Source organism: Haliotis asinina, chromosome 15 (genome assembly GCF_037392515.1).
Source record: "Haliotis asinina isolate JCU_RB_2024 chromosome 15, JCU_Hal_asi_v2, whole genome shotgun sequence".
NCBI lineage: Eukaryota > Metazoa > Mollusca > Gastropoda > Lepetellida > Haliotidae > Haliotis > Haliotis asinina.
Genome location: NC_090294.1, coordinates 45,085,114 through 45,104,938, shown reverse-complemented (window position 1 = coordinate 45,104,938; position 19,825 = coordinate 45,085,114). Strand labels below are relative to the sequence as shown.

The following is a 19,825-nucleotide window of genomic DNA, read 5'->3' as shown; positions in this document are numbered from 1 at the left end:
CGCCCAAGGAACATTGGCAACATTATCAAATGAATCGTTTTCTTTGGAATACCGTCATTAAACGCACATTGATGTATTACAGTCAAAGGATCTAAGTAAACTAGTTTCAGTAATATTCGTTACGCCCCTACACTGTGAACCAGTGTGCTTAGGTTGTGCAGTCAAATACTGTTATGTCGAACGTTGGTGAGGCTAACGTACGCTTGTCTCGAAGTAAAGGCATGGTTTCTGCCTTCACCTATTTAGGTATCAATTAGTGGAACATCGGATATCTCGAAGTGTTTACGTAAGGCACTTTAATCTACACACACACACACACACACACACACACATACATACATACATACATACATACACAATACGATGGCTTGTGAATCTACTAGATATATTTTGATTCGTCCAATGACATGTTTTTGCTTCAGGGCTTATGTTCCGCGTTGTGCAGGGGACCAAGCTTTGCTGCAGGTGCCTTGACTGAATATTTCCTTCACAACGTCTCTCTCGTGAATATCATCGAGGAACAGGCTATTTACGCATACAGGTACTGTCATTTTTCTCATACATGTAACATATTTCACATGCAAATATACTGACAAAACACATGCTCTCACAAATCAATTGCAACTCATAAGGTAACATATTGAATAGCTATGTAATGACTTTACAAATGTTTATTGGTCATAATTTGAATAAGATTTTGTGTCGATGTCGATTGCACGCTGATTCACTCAGTCAATCACTCAGATGTTTTTCATTTTTATTAATCGTATGTCAGTTATATGTTCAAATCGTATACACGTACCAGATATAGTGGTGTGACGATTCATCGATAGGTATCGATCCATAGGCCGCTTATACAGTGAATCGATACAGAGTTTACATTGTCGACACAATACGTAAAATGGGGGCAATATATCGACGTTTAATTCTGAATGTTGCCGAAACGCGATGTATGTCAAGAAAAAAGACTTGCTTTTATTTGATGACTGGAATATATGCTGACTTACTTTCCTTTCATTAGTAAACGTTTCCTCGGAAGTTCTTCCGTCAAGAACTCTGTCAGACATAGCGCTTGCATGTCATTAACATTTCTCAAAGTACGTGTACAGTTTTGATTATCTCGTTTCCCAATGAGCATTGACTCAGGGAGACTATATAGAGAAGGAGAGGAAACTCTTCGAAAAGCCCTTGAACGTATGCCGCGGGTCGTCACGTAACCAGTGCAGTCAATATGGCGTCAACTTAGTATTTAAGACTGAGGACGGTGGATTTTCAACAGCTGATTAAGTTTGCTGAGTGTTGTGACAACTGAAATCTTACATGTAGAAGATAAGTTAAGAATTATGTCACTTCAGTTTAAGATAAATACTTGATATTAGTGTCAGTATTAGGACAGTAGATTTGTAGTAACGTTTCAAGTATATTACGTATGTTATAGCTCACTGGTTTCCATTCTCGGTTCACCGTGAATACAGACTAAATGTTTATGAGGAAATAATTAGAAACACTCAAAAAGTTTATTTCTTTCATAAAAATTAAAGGTGTACGTGAAAAGTGTTTATGAGGAAATAACTAGAAACACTCAAACAACGGCGTGTAGCAGAACAGACCGGCGATATATCATATTTTTACACACCTCAAATACACCCTGACAAATCATAAATATTACTATTACTTGCAAATACCTTTTAACTACAGGTATGTTTCCCTTCTAAAGATTAAACGAATGTGTGAAAGAACCTTTTATCGACACAATTTAGTCTGTATTCACGGTGAATCGAGAATGGAAACCAGTGAGCTATCACATACGTGATATACTTGAAACGTTACTACAAATCTACTGTCCTAATACTGACACTAATAACAATGATTTGACTGAAACCGAAGTGACAAAATAGTTAACCTATCTTCTACATATACTTTCCAGTTGTCACAACACCCAGCAAATTTAATCAGCTGCTGAAATGTCCTGTCCTTACTTCGAGTACACCTTAACTCGCCTACAATAAACATAATGTCATATACTATCACCTCTATTAGGAGAATGGTATAGCCCACATTTAGAGAAGAAAGATCATCCAAATGCGGCTGTTTAACAACTGTTAGAGATTATAATCCTGCTTCGTGTTGTTTTAAAGTGAGATAATCTCAATGTGTCTCGATTAAAGACAGACTCCAAAAGAAATCATTAACAAATTTACTGATAAGATAACTAAGATTAAATTTACGAATAGAGATTGGATATTCTCAAAATGGGTTGGATATTCTAAAAATGGATTGGATTTTCCCAAAAACAATTGCCTTGAAGTATAAAACCACGTGTCTTATACTATGGGTATCAAAATGGCAAATCTGCAGAGAATTGTGTTTGAGACATCACAGAGAGGTGGTCAACAGGTTTTGTATGCAGGCTACTGACTGAACGTTAAACGTCAAGTTGCTACCCCTGGAAGTGTGTTGTCAAAGGATACAATGGCCGTCGCACTACTATCGGAGATCACTTGGTGTCATCCAGTGTTTACAGCCACAAGAAAACTTCAGACTTCAGCCGTCTGAAACACCGAGTCCAGACTGACATATCACCAGTGCAGTAGATCTACAGCTCAGAACTTGACCTCCTTGATGAAGATGTCGCCACGGTTGCACCGTCGTTTCCCAGTGTACAGGCCACCCTGTACAGGCACAGAACCAGGTCCGTCCCACAATTGCCGAATGCTAGAGCTGAAGTCAACTTAGATGGAACGTGGACCCAGACGATTGATGGCAAACGATGGCGAAGACAACAGACTGCTGGTATTTGCTACTACCGAGATGCTGGAATACCTGATGTTCTTTTCATTGATGGAACTTTCTTTCTTTGGCCAAGCTTGAGACTGCAAGCATACATCATTCACTGTCTTGTGAATGGAAAGATGTTCCCAGTAGCCTTTGCACTACTTCTGAAAGTAGCTTTCTGTTCCATTACTCCCAAGCTCTGTGGCTCCAGGTAGTGGAGAAGGGTTTGTCACGAGACTACATGAACAGTCCAGCAGTCCAGGCCCATGTCCGACGAGCAGCAGCGTTGGCACTTCCGCTGAACCAGGTCCAGGATAGAAGTGATGTAGCTGGCACCGAATGTCTCGAATATTTCTTCCTTCAACGACTACATTACCAGCACCTGGGTTGAAGATGACGCCAAATTCCCTGCCATCATGAGAACACGGGTCCAAACAACCACCTTGAGGGATTCCACATTGGACTGAAGGAGCGCACACATCCAAACATATACCAATTCATCAAGGAGCTCAAGAAAACCGAAAAAGCAGACAGCTATATGGCGGTCGTTTGCAAATAATCGAGTGTGGACCAGACAATCCAGTCACCAACAACATGAGCATCGATCTGCGCAATTGGGAACCGATGACATGTGTCAACCAAGTCAGCGAGCCTGACCACCCCTCTTATGACAAGCATTGTCGCCTTTTATGGCAAGCATTGGTTGCTCAAGGTCTATTCTATCCCGAGACCTTCACGGGTCTACAAGAAAGAAAAGTGTATTCGTTCTTTAAATTGGTGTTTTGAAGACTCCATGCCTTAATATACAGACCCTTTTATGCATACCCGTAAGTACATACATACCTTTCGCTGTTATATTGATGTTCATATATAAATATGAATATGGCTTGTAAAAGTCGTATAATAACATATTATTATTCAAAGTGGTTACTATGAATTTGTTATGAGGTAACGGCATGCTGATTTTATTCGCTAGCAAGCAACATGTTGTGCCTGTTCAGGAGATAACGTGTCTGTATGTGGGTGGGAACAACGTGTCTATTCAGCTTATGCATAATGCTGACAAAATCATGTGTTTGAAACACCTGACTACCAATTCCTCTGCATCTGTATGTCAAAACCACAAAGGTAACATGTACACTTTAAAATGAAGCTTGCTCTTAACATATTTACCTGGGCCTCCTGTCACCACGCGCCAAGGTGATCGCAAATCACTGAGGTAACCTTAGTGCAATGTTAAAACATGGGAGTTAGGCTAATCTTAGTAATGTTTGCTTCGTGAAAATTTAAAGGGGCCCCTGGTATTTAACAACACTCACTATAGACAGGGCACAGTAATCTGAAACATTATGAGAAGAGAGAAGAATTTTATTCAATTTCAAGGACACGTGAGAAAAAAACGTTAAGCATTTGCGAAGACATTAACATATTAAAGTGTTCATGTGTTGGATCAGTATAGAAATAACTTGATAACAACAGTAATCTGCTTCTGTTTGGAAATAACAATAAAAAGTTAAATTCATCTTGCATGACGCTATAATTACATTTTGTACGCTTCAGTACTTCCGTATTTACATTTTGATCACATCGATATTGTTGTATCCTAATTACGTTTATGGCTTGTGCATCTAAATTTACACATAATACGTAGTAGGTCTCTGTCCTGCGTTGTTTCAAAACGCACAGCTGCACGTGGTTCAAGAACAGTCTTGTAAGCGAAGTGAATATGCAGGAAGGGTGATGAGCTTAATTTGCTTTTCCATAATCGAGACTGAATATCGCTATATCCCTTTATAACACACTGTAAAAAACATGATCTGCACAATCTTGTGAGATCCATACATTAGTCATCGTTATGCCCTATATTTACGACAAGTTCCAGATAAATGTTGTATGTACGGGGCCGTTGAACACGTATTTGCAGTTTTCTTTTGGCTGGTTCTATTGTTTGTTTTCTATTGGATTTCACAGAAGGGGTGTGGAATACGTGCGTAAGACTGGATGTTAACACCTTTTACAGTGGCTAGGTATGGTTTTATATGGTGGAATTTTTTAAATGTTCACAGGTGTAGAGATAGATATATTTAAATACATTTGAAAAGCAAAGAGCTGTTTTCACTCCTACACGATTCTTTATTCTTCCCAGGAAGGCACTAAATTGATGAAACATGTTTGAGTGAAACTGGCTCCTTGTTACTTTCAATCCATTTTAATTTTGCAAACAAATCCAACTAACTATGCCTGTAGCCGTAAATCAATTTGCATTTATCACCCAAAACTGTGTTCCACAGGAACTATTGCTTGTGTAAGATGAGATCTCGTAGGAGATATCGTTTCGACAGTAGATTTAGTATAACGCCAGGCAAATCTAATGGCAGTACAGAGATGTACATTAGGAGACAAACATCATGTGCTGCCTAATTTCCGGCATCCTCGATATCTCCCGGGTATACGTTCCGATAAGTCTCCACTTTACCCTGGACGCATCTACGGCTCTGCCCGATAAATTTATTACCTCCCTTTGGTGACTCCGCCTTCTCACAGTAGCCAATCAGCTAGGCCGCCGTTATAACTGAGCTTGCCAGTGTCAACAAAGGTAGCGGTCGCAACTGCAAAGGTTAGCTCGCAGTGCGTCCCAGATTTTAGGGAAATCATACAAACACATTGACAGGTCCGAAACTTTAAAACAACATATGCAAGAAAACCTTCTACCTCTTCCAGAGAACCTCTGGATGGTTTCTGTTGACAAGTATAATCGGTTAGATATTTCAAAAAACGAAAGTGAGTTGCGATTGGTTCGCTCAACTTCCCAGCGTAGACACCTGACTGGATGAAAAGACAGTCAAGGGAGGTAATAAATTTATCGGGCAGAGCCGTAGATGCGTCCAGGGTATAGTGGAGACTTATCGGAACGTATACCCTGGAGATATCAAGGATGAGTTTCCGGGTGTTATTGAGTATTTGAAGCATGGGAATGCATTTGGAACCGACAGCGTCAGCCGGACCTGTCGTCAAAGGACAACCAAACAACTATACTATCATAGTTCAAATTTAAAACTAGTATGTAGTAATACCACAAGTTGGACAATACATACATGTGACTAGATATGAAAATATGCTATAGATCGCCAACATCTCAAGGTAGATCACCATACGGGGACAATGCGGAATTGCGTTACATGTGCTACTTTCATTGACCCTAGTTGGTTACTCCATCCCTTCAGCCGCTGACGATGGGAGGAAAATCTAGCCGAAATTTAAAACAACGAAAAATACTACGTTTAAACACAAATTGGTAAGTTTAAATCTTAACTTGAAAGTTTTGGACTTATGTACCGTCTCAGGGCGACAAAGACTGTCCCGGAACATCCTTTCAGGATACAGTTACTAACAACTGGCTGATGCTAATGTATACAACCATTGATAATATGACATTTATGACATCTGTTTACAAAATATATTTGTCAAAATTTATCTAATAATTCTGAACTAAGTATTAAATGATAATTTACAGAATGAAATATCCTTCATTGTTTTGGCACTGAAATATTTATCCCCTGTGATGGAAAAATCATTGCAGTCCAGCAGGACATGCTTGAATGTGATTCTCTCATTACAATGGATGCAAAATGAAGGATCTTCGCCTTCTAACAAATACTCATGAGTATATCTGCTGTGACCAATGCGTCATCGTGTCATGATGACCTCTTCAAACCTGGACTGACTACCCAAGTTGGTGCAACCGATGGTTGGTTTATAATCTCGTATCTCGTTTATTATAACTCAACAACTGAGAGACTTACAAAATGATCCATGAAAATTCACAAGCCAGTCAGGCCAGTGACTGTGGAGACTTACTGGCCTGACTGGAATTTTACAAGCCACGGTCTAGCGGGCCACTGGGTATTTCGCACACTGATCCTGCATCACTGGAAAACCTAAAACATCATATGACGTTCTTAAACATCTTCGAGCATGCTCGATTGTACCTGTAATGTTGACACCAAAGACTGTAACGGTTTGAATTTTGCTCCACTTAAAGGGAAATTGACCACTGGAAAGTCATGTTGTCATACAGTCTTCTAGAGAGCATGTTGTCACTTGAATGTTTTCCTAGGTCAAAATGAAATTCTAATATGGTAACTCTAACTTAGTGTATCCTTAATTCAAAGGAATTAAGATCACGGGTTAGATCACGTTCAGTACAATTCAGTGTTCCACCTGATACACACGGAAAGACAGATTTACCACATACCATTTTGTAACAAGTACCCTATTTTAACGCCTTTTGATATGACGCGGCCCGAAATCGAACCTTCCGCTCCCCGCACGGACGCTCTAATCACCGAGGCATTTCACAATAATTTTTGTGCGGTGACAGCCCGGGAAAGTCACATTTAAGAAAAACAGAGTTTGGCATGTTCTTTCTGATAACTGTTAAAAATAAGAGCAATTGTTGCTTCGGTCATGTTTTTTTTTTTAAACTGAAATGTCACAGTAAATTTTATGCAATACGTCTCTGTTGTTGCAAGATGCAAACGATACATACCAAAGTAGTTTACACGAAGACGTACATACAAAAGAAAAATAAATAAAAACTAACACTTTCTTGAGAGAAAACTGTCTCTTTACATACAATGACCCATTAGTATGAATCATATTATTTCAGAACAGATTCTATACATAGGGATTACGATAACACAGTTTACAGTAAAAGTAAATGCAAGATTAAAGAACAATATAAACAAGATTAAAGTTCTACTAAAAGCGTCAACGGGAATATAGTGGGCGCCCATCATATGTCAACTAAACAAAGGTCAAGTCACTAAAACAATTTTATCCATGGCGATCAATGGGTAACGGTTATTTGTTAAAACGGTATTGATTCCTTTACTCATTGTGGGTTCACGGCGATTCGTGGCGCCGAGGTGTGTACTTGAAATGTGGCTTCAGTGGCAATGGGCTTTTTTTCAAATGTAGTTTTCCCGTGCGGACACCGGTTTGTACAAACATCATGCATATATAAAGGTCACTAAACGATAAAGTATATTGTTAAGAAACTGAACAGGGGACCCCAATGAGCCAAAAGAGATGCACACACGACCATTAACAGATTCACATAAAGACATGAAGATGCACTTTGTGCTGGACTGTATCAGAAGATACGGTTAAATGCAACAACTTGACATGATGCTCGTGTGTTCATATTAGAGTTTTGAAGGGTACTTGCCGAATGTTTTAAGTTGTGACGCGCAAGAACCTAGTTGTATAGACATTACAAGAACGTTTCCAACTCAAACTAGGCGTGCATATAAATCAATACAATAAATGCGCACAGGTAAATGGCAACGTGTGGTAGAAAAGTGATTAGGTGCACATTGTGATTATTTACATATATGTATATATTTTGCATAATGCGTGCATATCTCTATGCAAATAAAGAACGTTATATTCAAAGCAGCTGTATGCACTGTATGCATATGGATATATGACATGTTTTACGTCGTGTAAAGAATAAAAACAAGTCGTTATCCATGAAGTATGTTATGTATTCAGCTGTATACATTAAGTACAAATCGTGGACAGTTCGACAAGACATGGTGCTTAGTGATACACAGATTTGATACAGAATTGAAATTTGAAAAACTGTGCATTGCCTGAACCACATCTGGTATGAAGACGTTCTTTGTGGTACAATATAACAGAAATGCTACAGCGTGGTTGATGATGGTATCTTTAACGGGACAATTATAGTGCCATTGAAGAAGTTGGCTTATGGAGGCACTTGCTCAAGAAACAAACCAGCTCTATAAACAGATTGAAATCCATCAGTCTGCTCATTCGACGTTGAGTCATGAGGTGCTCATTTAGGCCTTCGGCTGCAATGATATTGCAACCTATTATTTTTGTCTGAAGGAAACCCAGTACACTACTCTCATAACTTGATTGTACTTTCAGAAATGACAGAAAAGGAAGCAAACAAATGTACACCTATCTGGATGCCAGAGGAGACGGGGAAAGTGTTGGTAGCCTTGCCTTACCGTGCCGGACTCCCCAAAGAGGAAGTGCTGGAATTTTACTCTAAATGGGCCGAAGATGGCAAATACGAAAAGGTATGATTCATAAAATTATTATATAATATACACGTATGACTTTTTGTTACTCGAAACTATTCACTTGACTCAAATATGCTCCTTCGCCAGACCCGTGAAGGTCCGGGTTAGAATTTGTCTTCAACAACCCATGCTTGTCGCGCCTAACGTGGTCGGGTGACCATGCTCGCTGACTTGGATGACACACGTCATCGTGTCCCATCTGTGTAGATCATACCCATGTTGGTTATTGATGTACTGTCTGAGCCAGACTTGGTAATTTACAGAAATATTGCTGAGTACGGCGTTAAACAACAGACAAAACCAAACCAAACCAAACTCCCTCGTCCAGTGATCACATGATACTTTACTTTTAAGGATATGGGTTCAGAGGATTACAAGGGGCCATTGATTGCAGCGAACGCCGTAGCAGAGTATTTCAGGGACAGCATACCACAGACGAATGTGTTAGATGTTGCCTCTGGAACAGGCATGGTGGGAAAACAGGTACAGCCAAATAATCAATTCGACTTCACATTTACACTAAACAGGTACAGCCAAATAAACAAGTCAAGTTAACATTTACACTGAACGGGTACATCCATCTAACCAATCAACTTCACATTTACACGAAGCAGATGCAGCGAAACAAACCAATCAACGTATACTACCAAATAACCAAATGAATTCCTCACTTACACTGAACATGTAGAGCCAAATAACCAAATCAACTTCACATTCACACGAAACAACGAACTACACAAATCAACGTAATATTTACACTAAACAGATACAGCCAAATAAACAGATCAACGTAACATTTACACTAAACAGGTACAGTCAAATAAACTAATCAATTTCACATTTACACTAAACATGTATAGCCAAGTAAAGACATCGACCTAACATTTTACACTGAACAGGTACAGCCAAACAACAAATCAGTTTCACGTATACTCAACAGGTGCAGCCAAGTACCAAAAACGGTTTCACATCTACACATGGAAAAGTCATACCAGACCCATACATTGTGCAAAAGTTCAATGAATGCTGATAAAATGTTCAAAAAATGTTTTCTTAATGATTTATCAAACGAAAGTTTTTCCCAATTATTAATCAATTGATATTAAAGAGGTCTATGCTGAATTAGCTGAGGCATTTTCAGCTTCATATTAGGGGTATCAAGCATACACACATGTACACACACACACACACACACACACACACACACACATCAAGCCGCCTGAAAATCTCCTAAAACCAGCCCTCTCAAATATGCCCGTCTATTTCACAGCTTCAGGACCGAGGATTTAAGCACCTGGATGCTCTAGAACCTGCTGCGGGAATGTTGGAACAAGCCAGGAAGAAGAACATCTACACCAACCTCTACTGTGAATCTCTGGACGGCAACCGCCTCCCAATAGATGATGGTAAGTAACACTTCACCTTCATTTCATCTTCATTAGGCCTCCTAGTGACACGTATCCCAGAAAATAGTTATAGCAACATCTACGAATGAAATTGTATTTTTCTCTCTCATGTTACATTTAGAAAGGATTTTTCCAGGATTGTGCATGTCAACATGTCGTGCTGACCATTCCTACCCATCAAAACTTTAGACTCACGTAAGTCATCCACTGTATGTTATGTGGTTACATCGAAGATGAGATGAATTACTCTACTGACTTGGGGGAACCAGCTGCAAACCCTATGCAGATGATATGCGCAAGGATCATTTATCAAACTGCTGAGAAAAATCTGCAAATACCATGCATGTGATCAAGTTTTCTTAAGAGTTAGCCACTTTTCACGAGTTCCATCATTTATCGAACTCATGACAATAATCTTTTCTATGTTAAAAATTTGTTTTACAATACATCAGTTCATGTTTAAACGGTACATTTATACATGATTGAATATTTTTGCAAAATCTCCTTTAGAACAGATGGCTGAAAATAGTGGCTACATTTACACTAGTGAGTCTAGACTTTTCATGGAAAGTATATACCGCGATCATGTTTACAGATACGTACGACTGCTGTGTAACAAGTGGTGGAATGGGTGAAGGACATATTCCTCTGCGTGGGTTGCACGAACTAATTCGATTGACTAAACCACGTGAGTAGAACGTATGTGCATATCTTAAATATGCAAACCATAAATGTTACCAGATGTGATTTACAACTTTTTGTTTGTTCATAGCAATCACGATTGTCAGTGAGTTCTTAGTGAGAAAGTAGAAAAGGTGTTCATTTTCTGATGTTTCCTGGATTATTAAAAGTCTATCGAAAATTTGTATCTATCAGATTTGAAAAGATGTTGTTCCCACAGTTTTTGTTTACTCATAGTCCAGACGGCATATGATGATGATGATGATGATGAGTGTTTGTATGGGTGAATGAAATTCATTACTTTAAGATGTATTTACACCCTAGTAACTATGCTTTAACAAATAATTTTAAAAATCATTACAATAAATGAACATAAATAAATCTAAGAAATCATTATGTTACACTAAAATATATTATCACCTCCGTGAAGACTTACAGGTAAAATGCTACCCTGTGTCCTCGTTTCCATATCGGTGATGATTACACACCCTTTTCAGTATACTCATGTCTGTATGAAAGAAATGAATACCGTTTGCTTCAACCAGAGCGTGTTCATTCCTCGTGATCGCCTTATGTTTTTGGACTCTCATATTTGATACAGGGAATATGAGAAACCTGTGACTTCATGCCACTGGTTAAAAAGAGTCAGCGATTTCGTGAAATCACTGTGACACTCAGGGATTCATGTATTCCCTAAGTTTCCGAGGGATTTCATAAACATATTGAAATATTAGCTCTGGGATTTCATGAAATGCTTGTACGCTCTTATTGAAATAGAGAACACCACATTTATAATACGAGCACAGACCACACGCTGATGAAATTCATTTGTTGCGACAAGATACATTGCGACTGTTGTTATACAGGCTATATGCACGTCAGTAGCGTTATCAAACATTTTCAACGTGTCGAGTTACATTCCACAGGACTACAGTTACATTTTTGAAAACCTCGACCACCAAAATTCGACTGGAAGTCTAGAGAAACAGCTCTTTGTCCATTGTCACATCATTCGTAGAGAGGAAACATGGAATAGATGCTCTTTGAACAATATGTTCCTCCCCAAACCTATACATGTTCCATTTCTTAGATTTAAGGTATCAAATTCTCACTATTAAAGCTGACCTATGTCCAAACTCCCCCGACCTTCATATTCTTATAGCAAGTAATTCCCCAGCCATTAGCCACACCTGTTAATGTTCCCTAAATCAAGCTTGTTCCCATAGTATTATCGGATAATATCTCACAACCTTTCCTTGCAGTTCCATACGCCCATATTTTTATGCCATGATACATCTTTCAAAGCGTATATGTGTCGACAGGGAAGTTCGTTCAGAGTTGAGACGAACAATACGTTGATCAAGACGGAGACATCCGTTGAGTTCAAACGTCTTTAGTTTACTACCAATGGATGGCAAACATGTATACATGAATGAGGTTAGCGGAGTTCCAGCTCAATCCCATTTATATCATACGAGCGATATTATCTAGCTCGCAGTCAATACGCAGCCAGGCTGAATTCCGGATTGCTTAACATTATAAATGCGAGCATACATACAACAATGGACAGGCAAAAACTCAGCAATGGACAGACAGGGAAACAATAGTACTTCCGTGGTCAAGTTGATGTGATGGCAGTCCAAGAGGGGTGACCAGTGAAGATTATAAATGTTATCTACTGTAATTAAAGATAGTGACATAGTGGAACGGGTTTTGTAGGGTTTAGTAAATATTTGGATATTTCAAGTGATAACTGCACAAAGGGCATTATTAGGGTTAAAAGGAGCAAATCACAACGTACCGATTGAAACAGGTCGGTGGAACAATATCCCAAAACTTGTAAAAAGTGTAAACTTTGCTATGGTAGCGATGAATTTCATTACGAATTTATCTGTACTCACTTTATAAATTCAAGAATTTAGTATCTTAAGCTATATTTTATACCCGAGCAACTTTTTTTATAAGAATGCATACATTATTCAATGACAATAAGATAGGTATTCTTAGAAATCTCGCCTTATTCTGTAATAAATTTTATTACTATAAATGTTTTCAAGAATCGTCGGTAAGAACGCTACACCTAAATAATCCTATTATCTTTATGTATATCATGCCTGTATCTATTCAACTACCATACATTACCTTTCATCTGTTTGTATTCATATATTGCACATACATTGTATATTTGAATATATTAAATTGTTATATACATGTAACCTTATCTGCCGCTGTCTGCGGCCTGAGTTGAAAATAAAGTTCAGTTCAGTTGCTGACAAGCCAGTGTACACTGCGATAGTGATCATTGAATATGTAGATTGGTATTATATAACTAATTACGCATGGATTGGTTACATAGTCATTGGTCAATGGACGATGGAGGTATTACACGTCATGACAGTGACACATTTAGCTGAAGTACCATCACCAAATGGATATTAATAAAACCGTCCATGTTCTTGGGATGTATATATGGCAATTCCATTTTCAGGGGGGTTGATCTGCATCATGATGAAGGAATCACACCTTTCTCAGTGCCTTGAATACAGGGACGGACTGGAGCAGCTGATGAAGGACCTGGAGGATGCGGGGAAGTGGGAAAGATTGTCACGTGATGTCGTGTCAGAATACGTTTTTGGAGAAAATGGTGTTATCTTTAGATTTAGGGTATGTTAGGAGACGATAATTGGAATTATGATCTTCACAAACACATATGTATAATTCTGACACACGTACCAATCAAACCCCTGCACAAGAATACACAGTGAACTGTATTTGTAACTTTGTCTTTGTTCAGCATGTATTGAAGTTCCTTCTTCAAGGCTGCAAACTCGACTGGTTTCATCCAGTACGGATGCTGGTTTACAGACATAGCGTCACCTGCGTCTACATGATGACACTGACACATCTGGAAACAGCTGATACATAACTTGCACAACCGACAGATAAATAGTCCTCTCGCACAACAACAGTCTTCTCAAGCTAGTTTCTCATTAACAAAACCACAAGGAGGCTGGGGCACCCACCAGTTCTTAGGGGAAGATAGACTGTATTCTTTCAGAAATGATATCCACTGGTCTGCGACAATGTCTACAAGTCGTTTCTGATGATACTTCAGAAGTATCTTTAGAACCAACTCCAGCACAACTTGCCATTTTGTCAACAAACTCAGAACCAGAAATATTTGAACGAGAGGCATGTAAGGGAACTACCCTTTCCCACTGTATATTCCGTGAACCACTGTTTGAAAACCCCGAGGGCATGAAACGAATATGACCATGAGCTAGCGAATAATCGTCAACCAAAGTAACAGCCTGACTCAACTGATGTACTTTCTGCTCATAAATGTTTTCTGAGACACAGTGCTTAACATCTTAAAGCAAAACCAACTGCCTCGAACGATCCAAATCACCACTGGCCTCTTGTAAAATACACCACCTATCAAATTAATATCCCTTGATCCAAGCAAATTAAACAGCAACTGTTTGGCTATTACAACCGCTTTTCTCAGGAGACCTACACCTTTGATGTAAGCTTCTGGTATTGATTCCTAAGCCCGATACTCGTAATATCTTGAGCCTTTGCCCTGAGTACATTTGCAAAAGCATTCAGTTGTTTACCACCTTCCCAAAATGTAAGAATTACTTATCAACATCTCGTTCTGAGAAGATTAAATGATTCCTAAAGATCAACGATGGCCAGTTGAGGTACTGTAAGAAATTTATAATTGCGGTTGTTTCAGCATAATGTCTCTTTCAACTTCAAACCTTACGTAATAATAGAATCTACGAAGAGAACTCTTAGTGGCTAACTGACTTAAAACTTTGTCTACTTTTTGATTGACAGTTATCGTGACGTCATTTTCAATCTCTTTCTACGTCATTTGGCACATGTCGTCAACGAGTATGGGCGTGTCAGATGGTGAGTTTGGAGAGGGACAGTTTGATTTGTTGTTTAAAGAATTGTTTACAAATACAGATTTTGAAGTTCCCAGTCTAACCCAGCTGACATCTATTCCAACACAAGAGCTTCTGAAAACCGAACACGATGAACAGGAAGGTGCTATTCCGAAGAAAACTCGACAGAATAATCAGTGGGCTCCCAATGTTTGGAAAGACTGGAAGCGTTATAGAAATCAACCTGCTACTACACTTCTGGAATTCGGTGTTATTCAAGAAGATATATCCACGTTGGATAATGGAATGTACAAGAAATTCTATGACGAAGCAGGAATAAGTACAGATTGGAGAAATATCTCCAACCACTCCGGTCGCGTGACATGTTGTACAACATTGTACAACAGTGGATTTACCGACAAGGCAGCTACAAGCCGCAGTAAACACCGTAGTAACGCTATCAGAAGTTACCAACGGGAACAGTTCGGTATCCTTCACGACATCAGCAACAAGCTCGGTCCCCCGTGTCCCACTGAAAACTTGCAGCAAAACAACGAGAACGTTCTGTCTGAAAGGTCCCAAAGTTTCGTCACCACACAATCTACAGTTGAATCTCCATGCCCTGTTAAAAACGTTGCTGACAATACATGTAGCATTGTTCTCTCTCCATTCCTGAATGCGTTACAAGTGTTATCATTTGCAAAGGTCATGCCTACCTACATTTTGGTTTGATGATTGGTCATATTGCACAACTGACAGGTATCCAGAGCTTCTTTTTGAAAAAGACAGCGTTCACACTTCATTCTCACCCGTTTGTCTCCCTGACACTCACCTACCCACATCCTCGGGATCCGCTTATGTTGTCTGTCTAAGACATTTTACGACATAGTAGTTCCTCAACAATAAACTACCATCTTTGCTTGCCCAGTTCACTATGTTAAATCTTGTTGGTGATGGTATAATTAACATCTTCATCTCAAAACCCTACCTTGTGTTTTAGTTGTCATAGAGATCGCCTCAAGTATTTGACTCTTCCATAAATTTCAAAATACAGTTTACTCTACCACTGGACTGAAAGTAACTGTGTTTCACTTGGATGTCCACATTTTTTTGTATGATTAACATATCGTTTTGAAATCTGTTTTTGTTTCTGTATTATCTGATGAACATTAATTCATACACTTTCAACCTTTATGTGTATTTTACAATATGCCTTTCCAAGACTTTCTCGTCAACATGTCATCTATTTCCCCGTTGTTAATGATTGTCTGCATCTGGCATACCATGTATACATTCCTTTCAACACTTTCTTGTAGCCACTCCGGCGTGATGATAGTGGCAGAATCCAATACACCAGAATTTGATGTTCATGTTTCTATTCTTCACGAAGCAGAATGACAACTAAACGGTCAATTCGAATTCATACACTGTAATTTTTCATCTTCAGAATAAATAAGAGGTTGAAGCTCGCTTTTCGTTCATATGTCCACGTCAATGCATGTGTATTTGCGGATGCTGCCCCAAACATAAGGTGTTTTATAGATACCATGGTGCAGTTAAGCACGAATACCCACTCAGACACATTATACTGAACAGGAGCCGAAAGCCCTTGATTTATCCATTAATGCCGCGTGCCAGGAAGGGACCAACAAGTACCATGTTTTAATGTCCTTTGGTATCAAATCCGCTCTCCGGACGGACACTCTAACCACTACACCAAGGGGTGATCCAGAATAATAGAACGACTGTTTTGAGACTGTTGCTTCAGAATCACTGGTAGGGAACCAGGTTACAGTAAGAGTGGATCCTTTGTATTGTTTGCCACAGAAACTTTGCGATATTCCACATTTGCCCTAGATTCCAAAGCTACATAAAATCCGTACAAAGCGAGATATATTGCTGGGTCCAGCAAATGTACACCAAATCCCTGCCTAAACACCGTTGACCAATATGATGGAAGGAAAGATGGAAAATTAGCTAACCTGTCAAGAGGACCATTTTATGGATGCATCAGTTGCAATCCAGATGTTGCCTATTAGTCCGGCAGAATGTTAACATGACCTTGCAATTTAGGTCCTACAATAGTTTTTGTATGATTCCATTCCAGCAGGCACTATAGATGAATAAAGTATCGGATGCCACCTTGGCACCCTTGAGGGTTTTGAAAAAAAGGGTTTTTTTTAAAGAATTTCCCTCTTTTGATAATCGGCTATATTTGGATGGTTACAAAGAAACACATCATGAGCTTTACAGTGATTAAATATATTATATATACTTGGTATACGATATGTTATCACAACTGTTACTTAGTACAGTGCTAAAAGGGAATTATGGGATATTTAAAAACAAACTCTTTTATCCAGACAAAATTAAATATCACACTTTACTCTTAAATAATGTTCTAAAAGTAGATGAAAGAAAGTATGTTGTTGTGAGCTTCTGATATGAAGGTTGTTTACTTCCTCTAGGAAAACAGGGCAAGGAAACTTATTACAGAGAACATTTCAGATGTTAAGAAATCAATTGTATGGATAAAAGAGTGTTATGACATATTCAGGTTAATTTACTTTTATTGTTTCATATAATCTTTTGCCTGAATTAAGAATATGATTATAAATTTGAAATCCATGCCCAAATTGTATGATATATAAAGAATGATTGTTACTTAAAATGCTAGCAAGGTGAAGAACTTGCATCTTAGTTACGCAAATCAATTGGAGTCTTTGCCCATGAGTGAGAGTCACAGGCGAAGTCTGGTTTAGTCTCTTGGTTAAATGGATTAAAAATGTCAGTCACTTTCATGGAGCACTCTCAGTGCAGCTCTGGTGTGCTGGTTATAGCAGTCATCACACCCTGCACATTCACAGAACATTGTACAAGGAAGTCGAGCAGCAGCACATCCACACTTAGCTGAGGTACAGTTTTCACAACAACATTTCAACAGTTTGAGAATGTAATCGGGAGCCGATGGGGTTCCTTGTGGTAGCAGCACTGGGAGCAAAGTCTGGTTTAGAGTGTCTTTCATCCAACCATGCTTGAGAGGATCTATTGTTGGAGGATCTTTATCTAAAGCATGTTTCCAGATACAGGTTTGCAGGTGTGCCCTTAGTGCATTCTGCACAAATGCCTCCTGAGTAGGCGGCAGTGACATAATCTTCACAGATGAGAGAGCATTTCTTCTTCCAACTTTCGATTTCCACACCTTGAATCGAAGCTCATGCATTGAAGATGCAGAGTGTCCATAGCATGCCGACAGAAATGACACAGACTCTTGTATGATTTCTTCAGTGGAAGCAGACAGATCTCCAACATGACGAAGATGGTAATTACCTTTCAACAATTTCACAGCAGTAGATTTTCCAACTCCCCAATACTGAGCCACTGTGTCACATCCTGTAAGAGCATGAGCTGCAAGAAGATTGGGAACAATGGCAGAATATTTCTCAGCTGTGGCTTTAATGTCAATGCACTTCTTGTTCACTGATGATGTTGAATCCATGCACAGATGACACGTTAATTGTTGACACAGATAGAAATGTAGCAGCAGCACAAATACATCAGTATCATCACACATCACTGTTATAGATGAATTGGGAAGTGACACTGCAACAGATACCACCTCCTGTATGATGATAACATCAGCCTCTTCATGGGTTGTCCTGAGATCATGCCGATGAATCAATAAGCCATTGTTGACCTCCACTGGTACCGGGGACCTTCCCGTTAAAACTAGCTTGTGTGTGCAGACTGTCAGTGATTCTCTCATCTCTTGGAGGCAGTCTACTACAAGGTCTATCAGCTGAACTTTGTTTGAAGTAACTGTGAAACTGTGAGTAGAATTTTCTGTGATGGGAGGGGCATGGATAGATAAATCTTGTGTTGTCTGTTGGCTTCTTTGTCCCGTGATGATCTAGTGATACCTTTGATGCTATATTCAAAGTACCTGTCAAATATAAGGTATACATCAGCTTCTTTCATTTTCTTCATTATGTATGAAACAACGTTGTCAATGAAATCTTTTACTTTTCCATCTTTTGGCCAGTGAACCACCCACAACATTGCAGACCCATCAATGATAATGCTTTTTTGGTCCAAGGGAAGACTTTCTGATAGTTCAACCTGCAAATTATTCTTCAAAGTAGATTTGTTTGTGGCTGTTCTCATGACACCTTCATCAGTAAACATAGAAGTAGGTACTGGTGCCAACTCAAATGTTAAGACTTGGGCAATGTTGATTTCTCTCCCTGCGGCTTGAAGTCCAATGATTCTGGAGTAGATAAGATTTGTATCATACAAATTTGAAGGTCCAACCTGAACATGATTCTTCAAGACGGCCATAGTTTTTATCTTCTTTGACAAAGGTCTGTGGAATCCATCTGGCCATGACCTTTCAAATTTCTCCATTTCTTCCTGTCCTATTTCCAATCCCTTATCAGCATTCACAGAACTGTCTGCATATCTGCCACTCACAACCTGCAACAGTTTATCTGTGGGGAGCTGTGACACATCTAATGGATCACTTGACTCTTGGAGTTTCTGTCGAATGTTTTTTCGATCTTTTGCATCTGCTGAGATTCGGCCCTTCATTTCTTCTTTGTGAAGTTGATCAGTTGATTTATCCTTGTTTGTCATATTAAAGATGTCATTTGACAAAACACTGCAAGTATGAAGACTCAAGGCCCATGTCTTCAAAGTGTTTGGCTTTAAGGTGATGCCAATGATGCCATCTGGACCCTTTCCATATTTCATGAAAGTCGTCTCAATCATCATGTCTGTCCATATCCCATTCCATGTCCCAGGTGTATGACGTGTGACATGTTCCCCTTTTAGAAATTTCTCAAGCAGTTCTGGATTGAGATCTTCTGCTGTTCTAAGATAATACAGGCCATAACGTGCATAGTTCTGATGTCCAGCTGCAAAGAAATAGGGCATCATCAGCTTAACATGTGTTGAT

The 19,825-nt window shown here is 39.1% G+C and overlaps 1 protein-coding gene across 3 annotated transcripts; it reads left to right on the top strand.

Annotated features, from left to right (window-relative positions):
• Nucleotides 1-468: 468 nt before the first annotated feature.
• Nucleotides 469-16,280, top strand: LOC137265623 (methyltransferase-like protein 27). Of its 3 annotated transcripts, none has more exons than XM_067801056.1 (6): nucleotides 469-541; nucleotides 8,734-8,888; nucleotides 9,246-9,374; nucleotides 10,162-10,297; nucleotides 10,893-10,985; nucleotides 13,467-16,280. In XM_067801056.1, exons 2-6 carry the CDS (start codon nucleotides 8,736-8,738, stop codon nucleotides 13,649-13,651), a joined length of 696 nt encoding a protein of 231 aa, XP_067657157.1. In that variant the 5' UTR covers nucleotides 469-541; nucleotides 8,734-8,735; the 3' UTR covers nucleotides 13,652-16,280. The 3 variants fall into 3 exon arrangements, with proteins under 3 accessions (XP_067657157.1, XP_067657156.1, XP_067657155.1); XM_067801055.1 differs by lacking the exon at nucleotides 469-541 and adding an exon at nucleotides 8,361-8,446; XM_067801054.1 differs by lacking the exon at nucleotides 469-541 and adding an exon at nucleotides 8,370-8,634.
• Nucleotides 16,281-19,825: the final 3,545 nt, after the last annotated feature.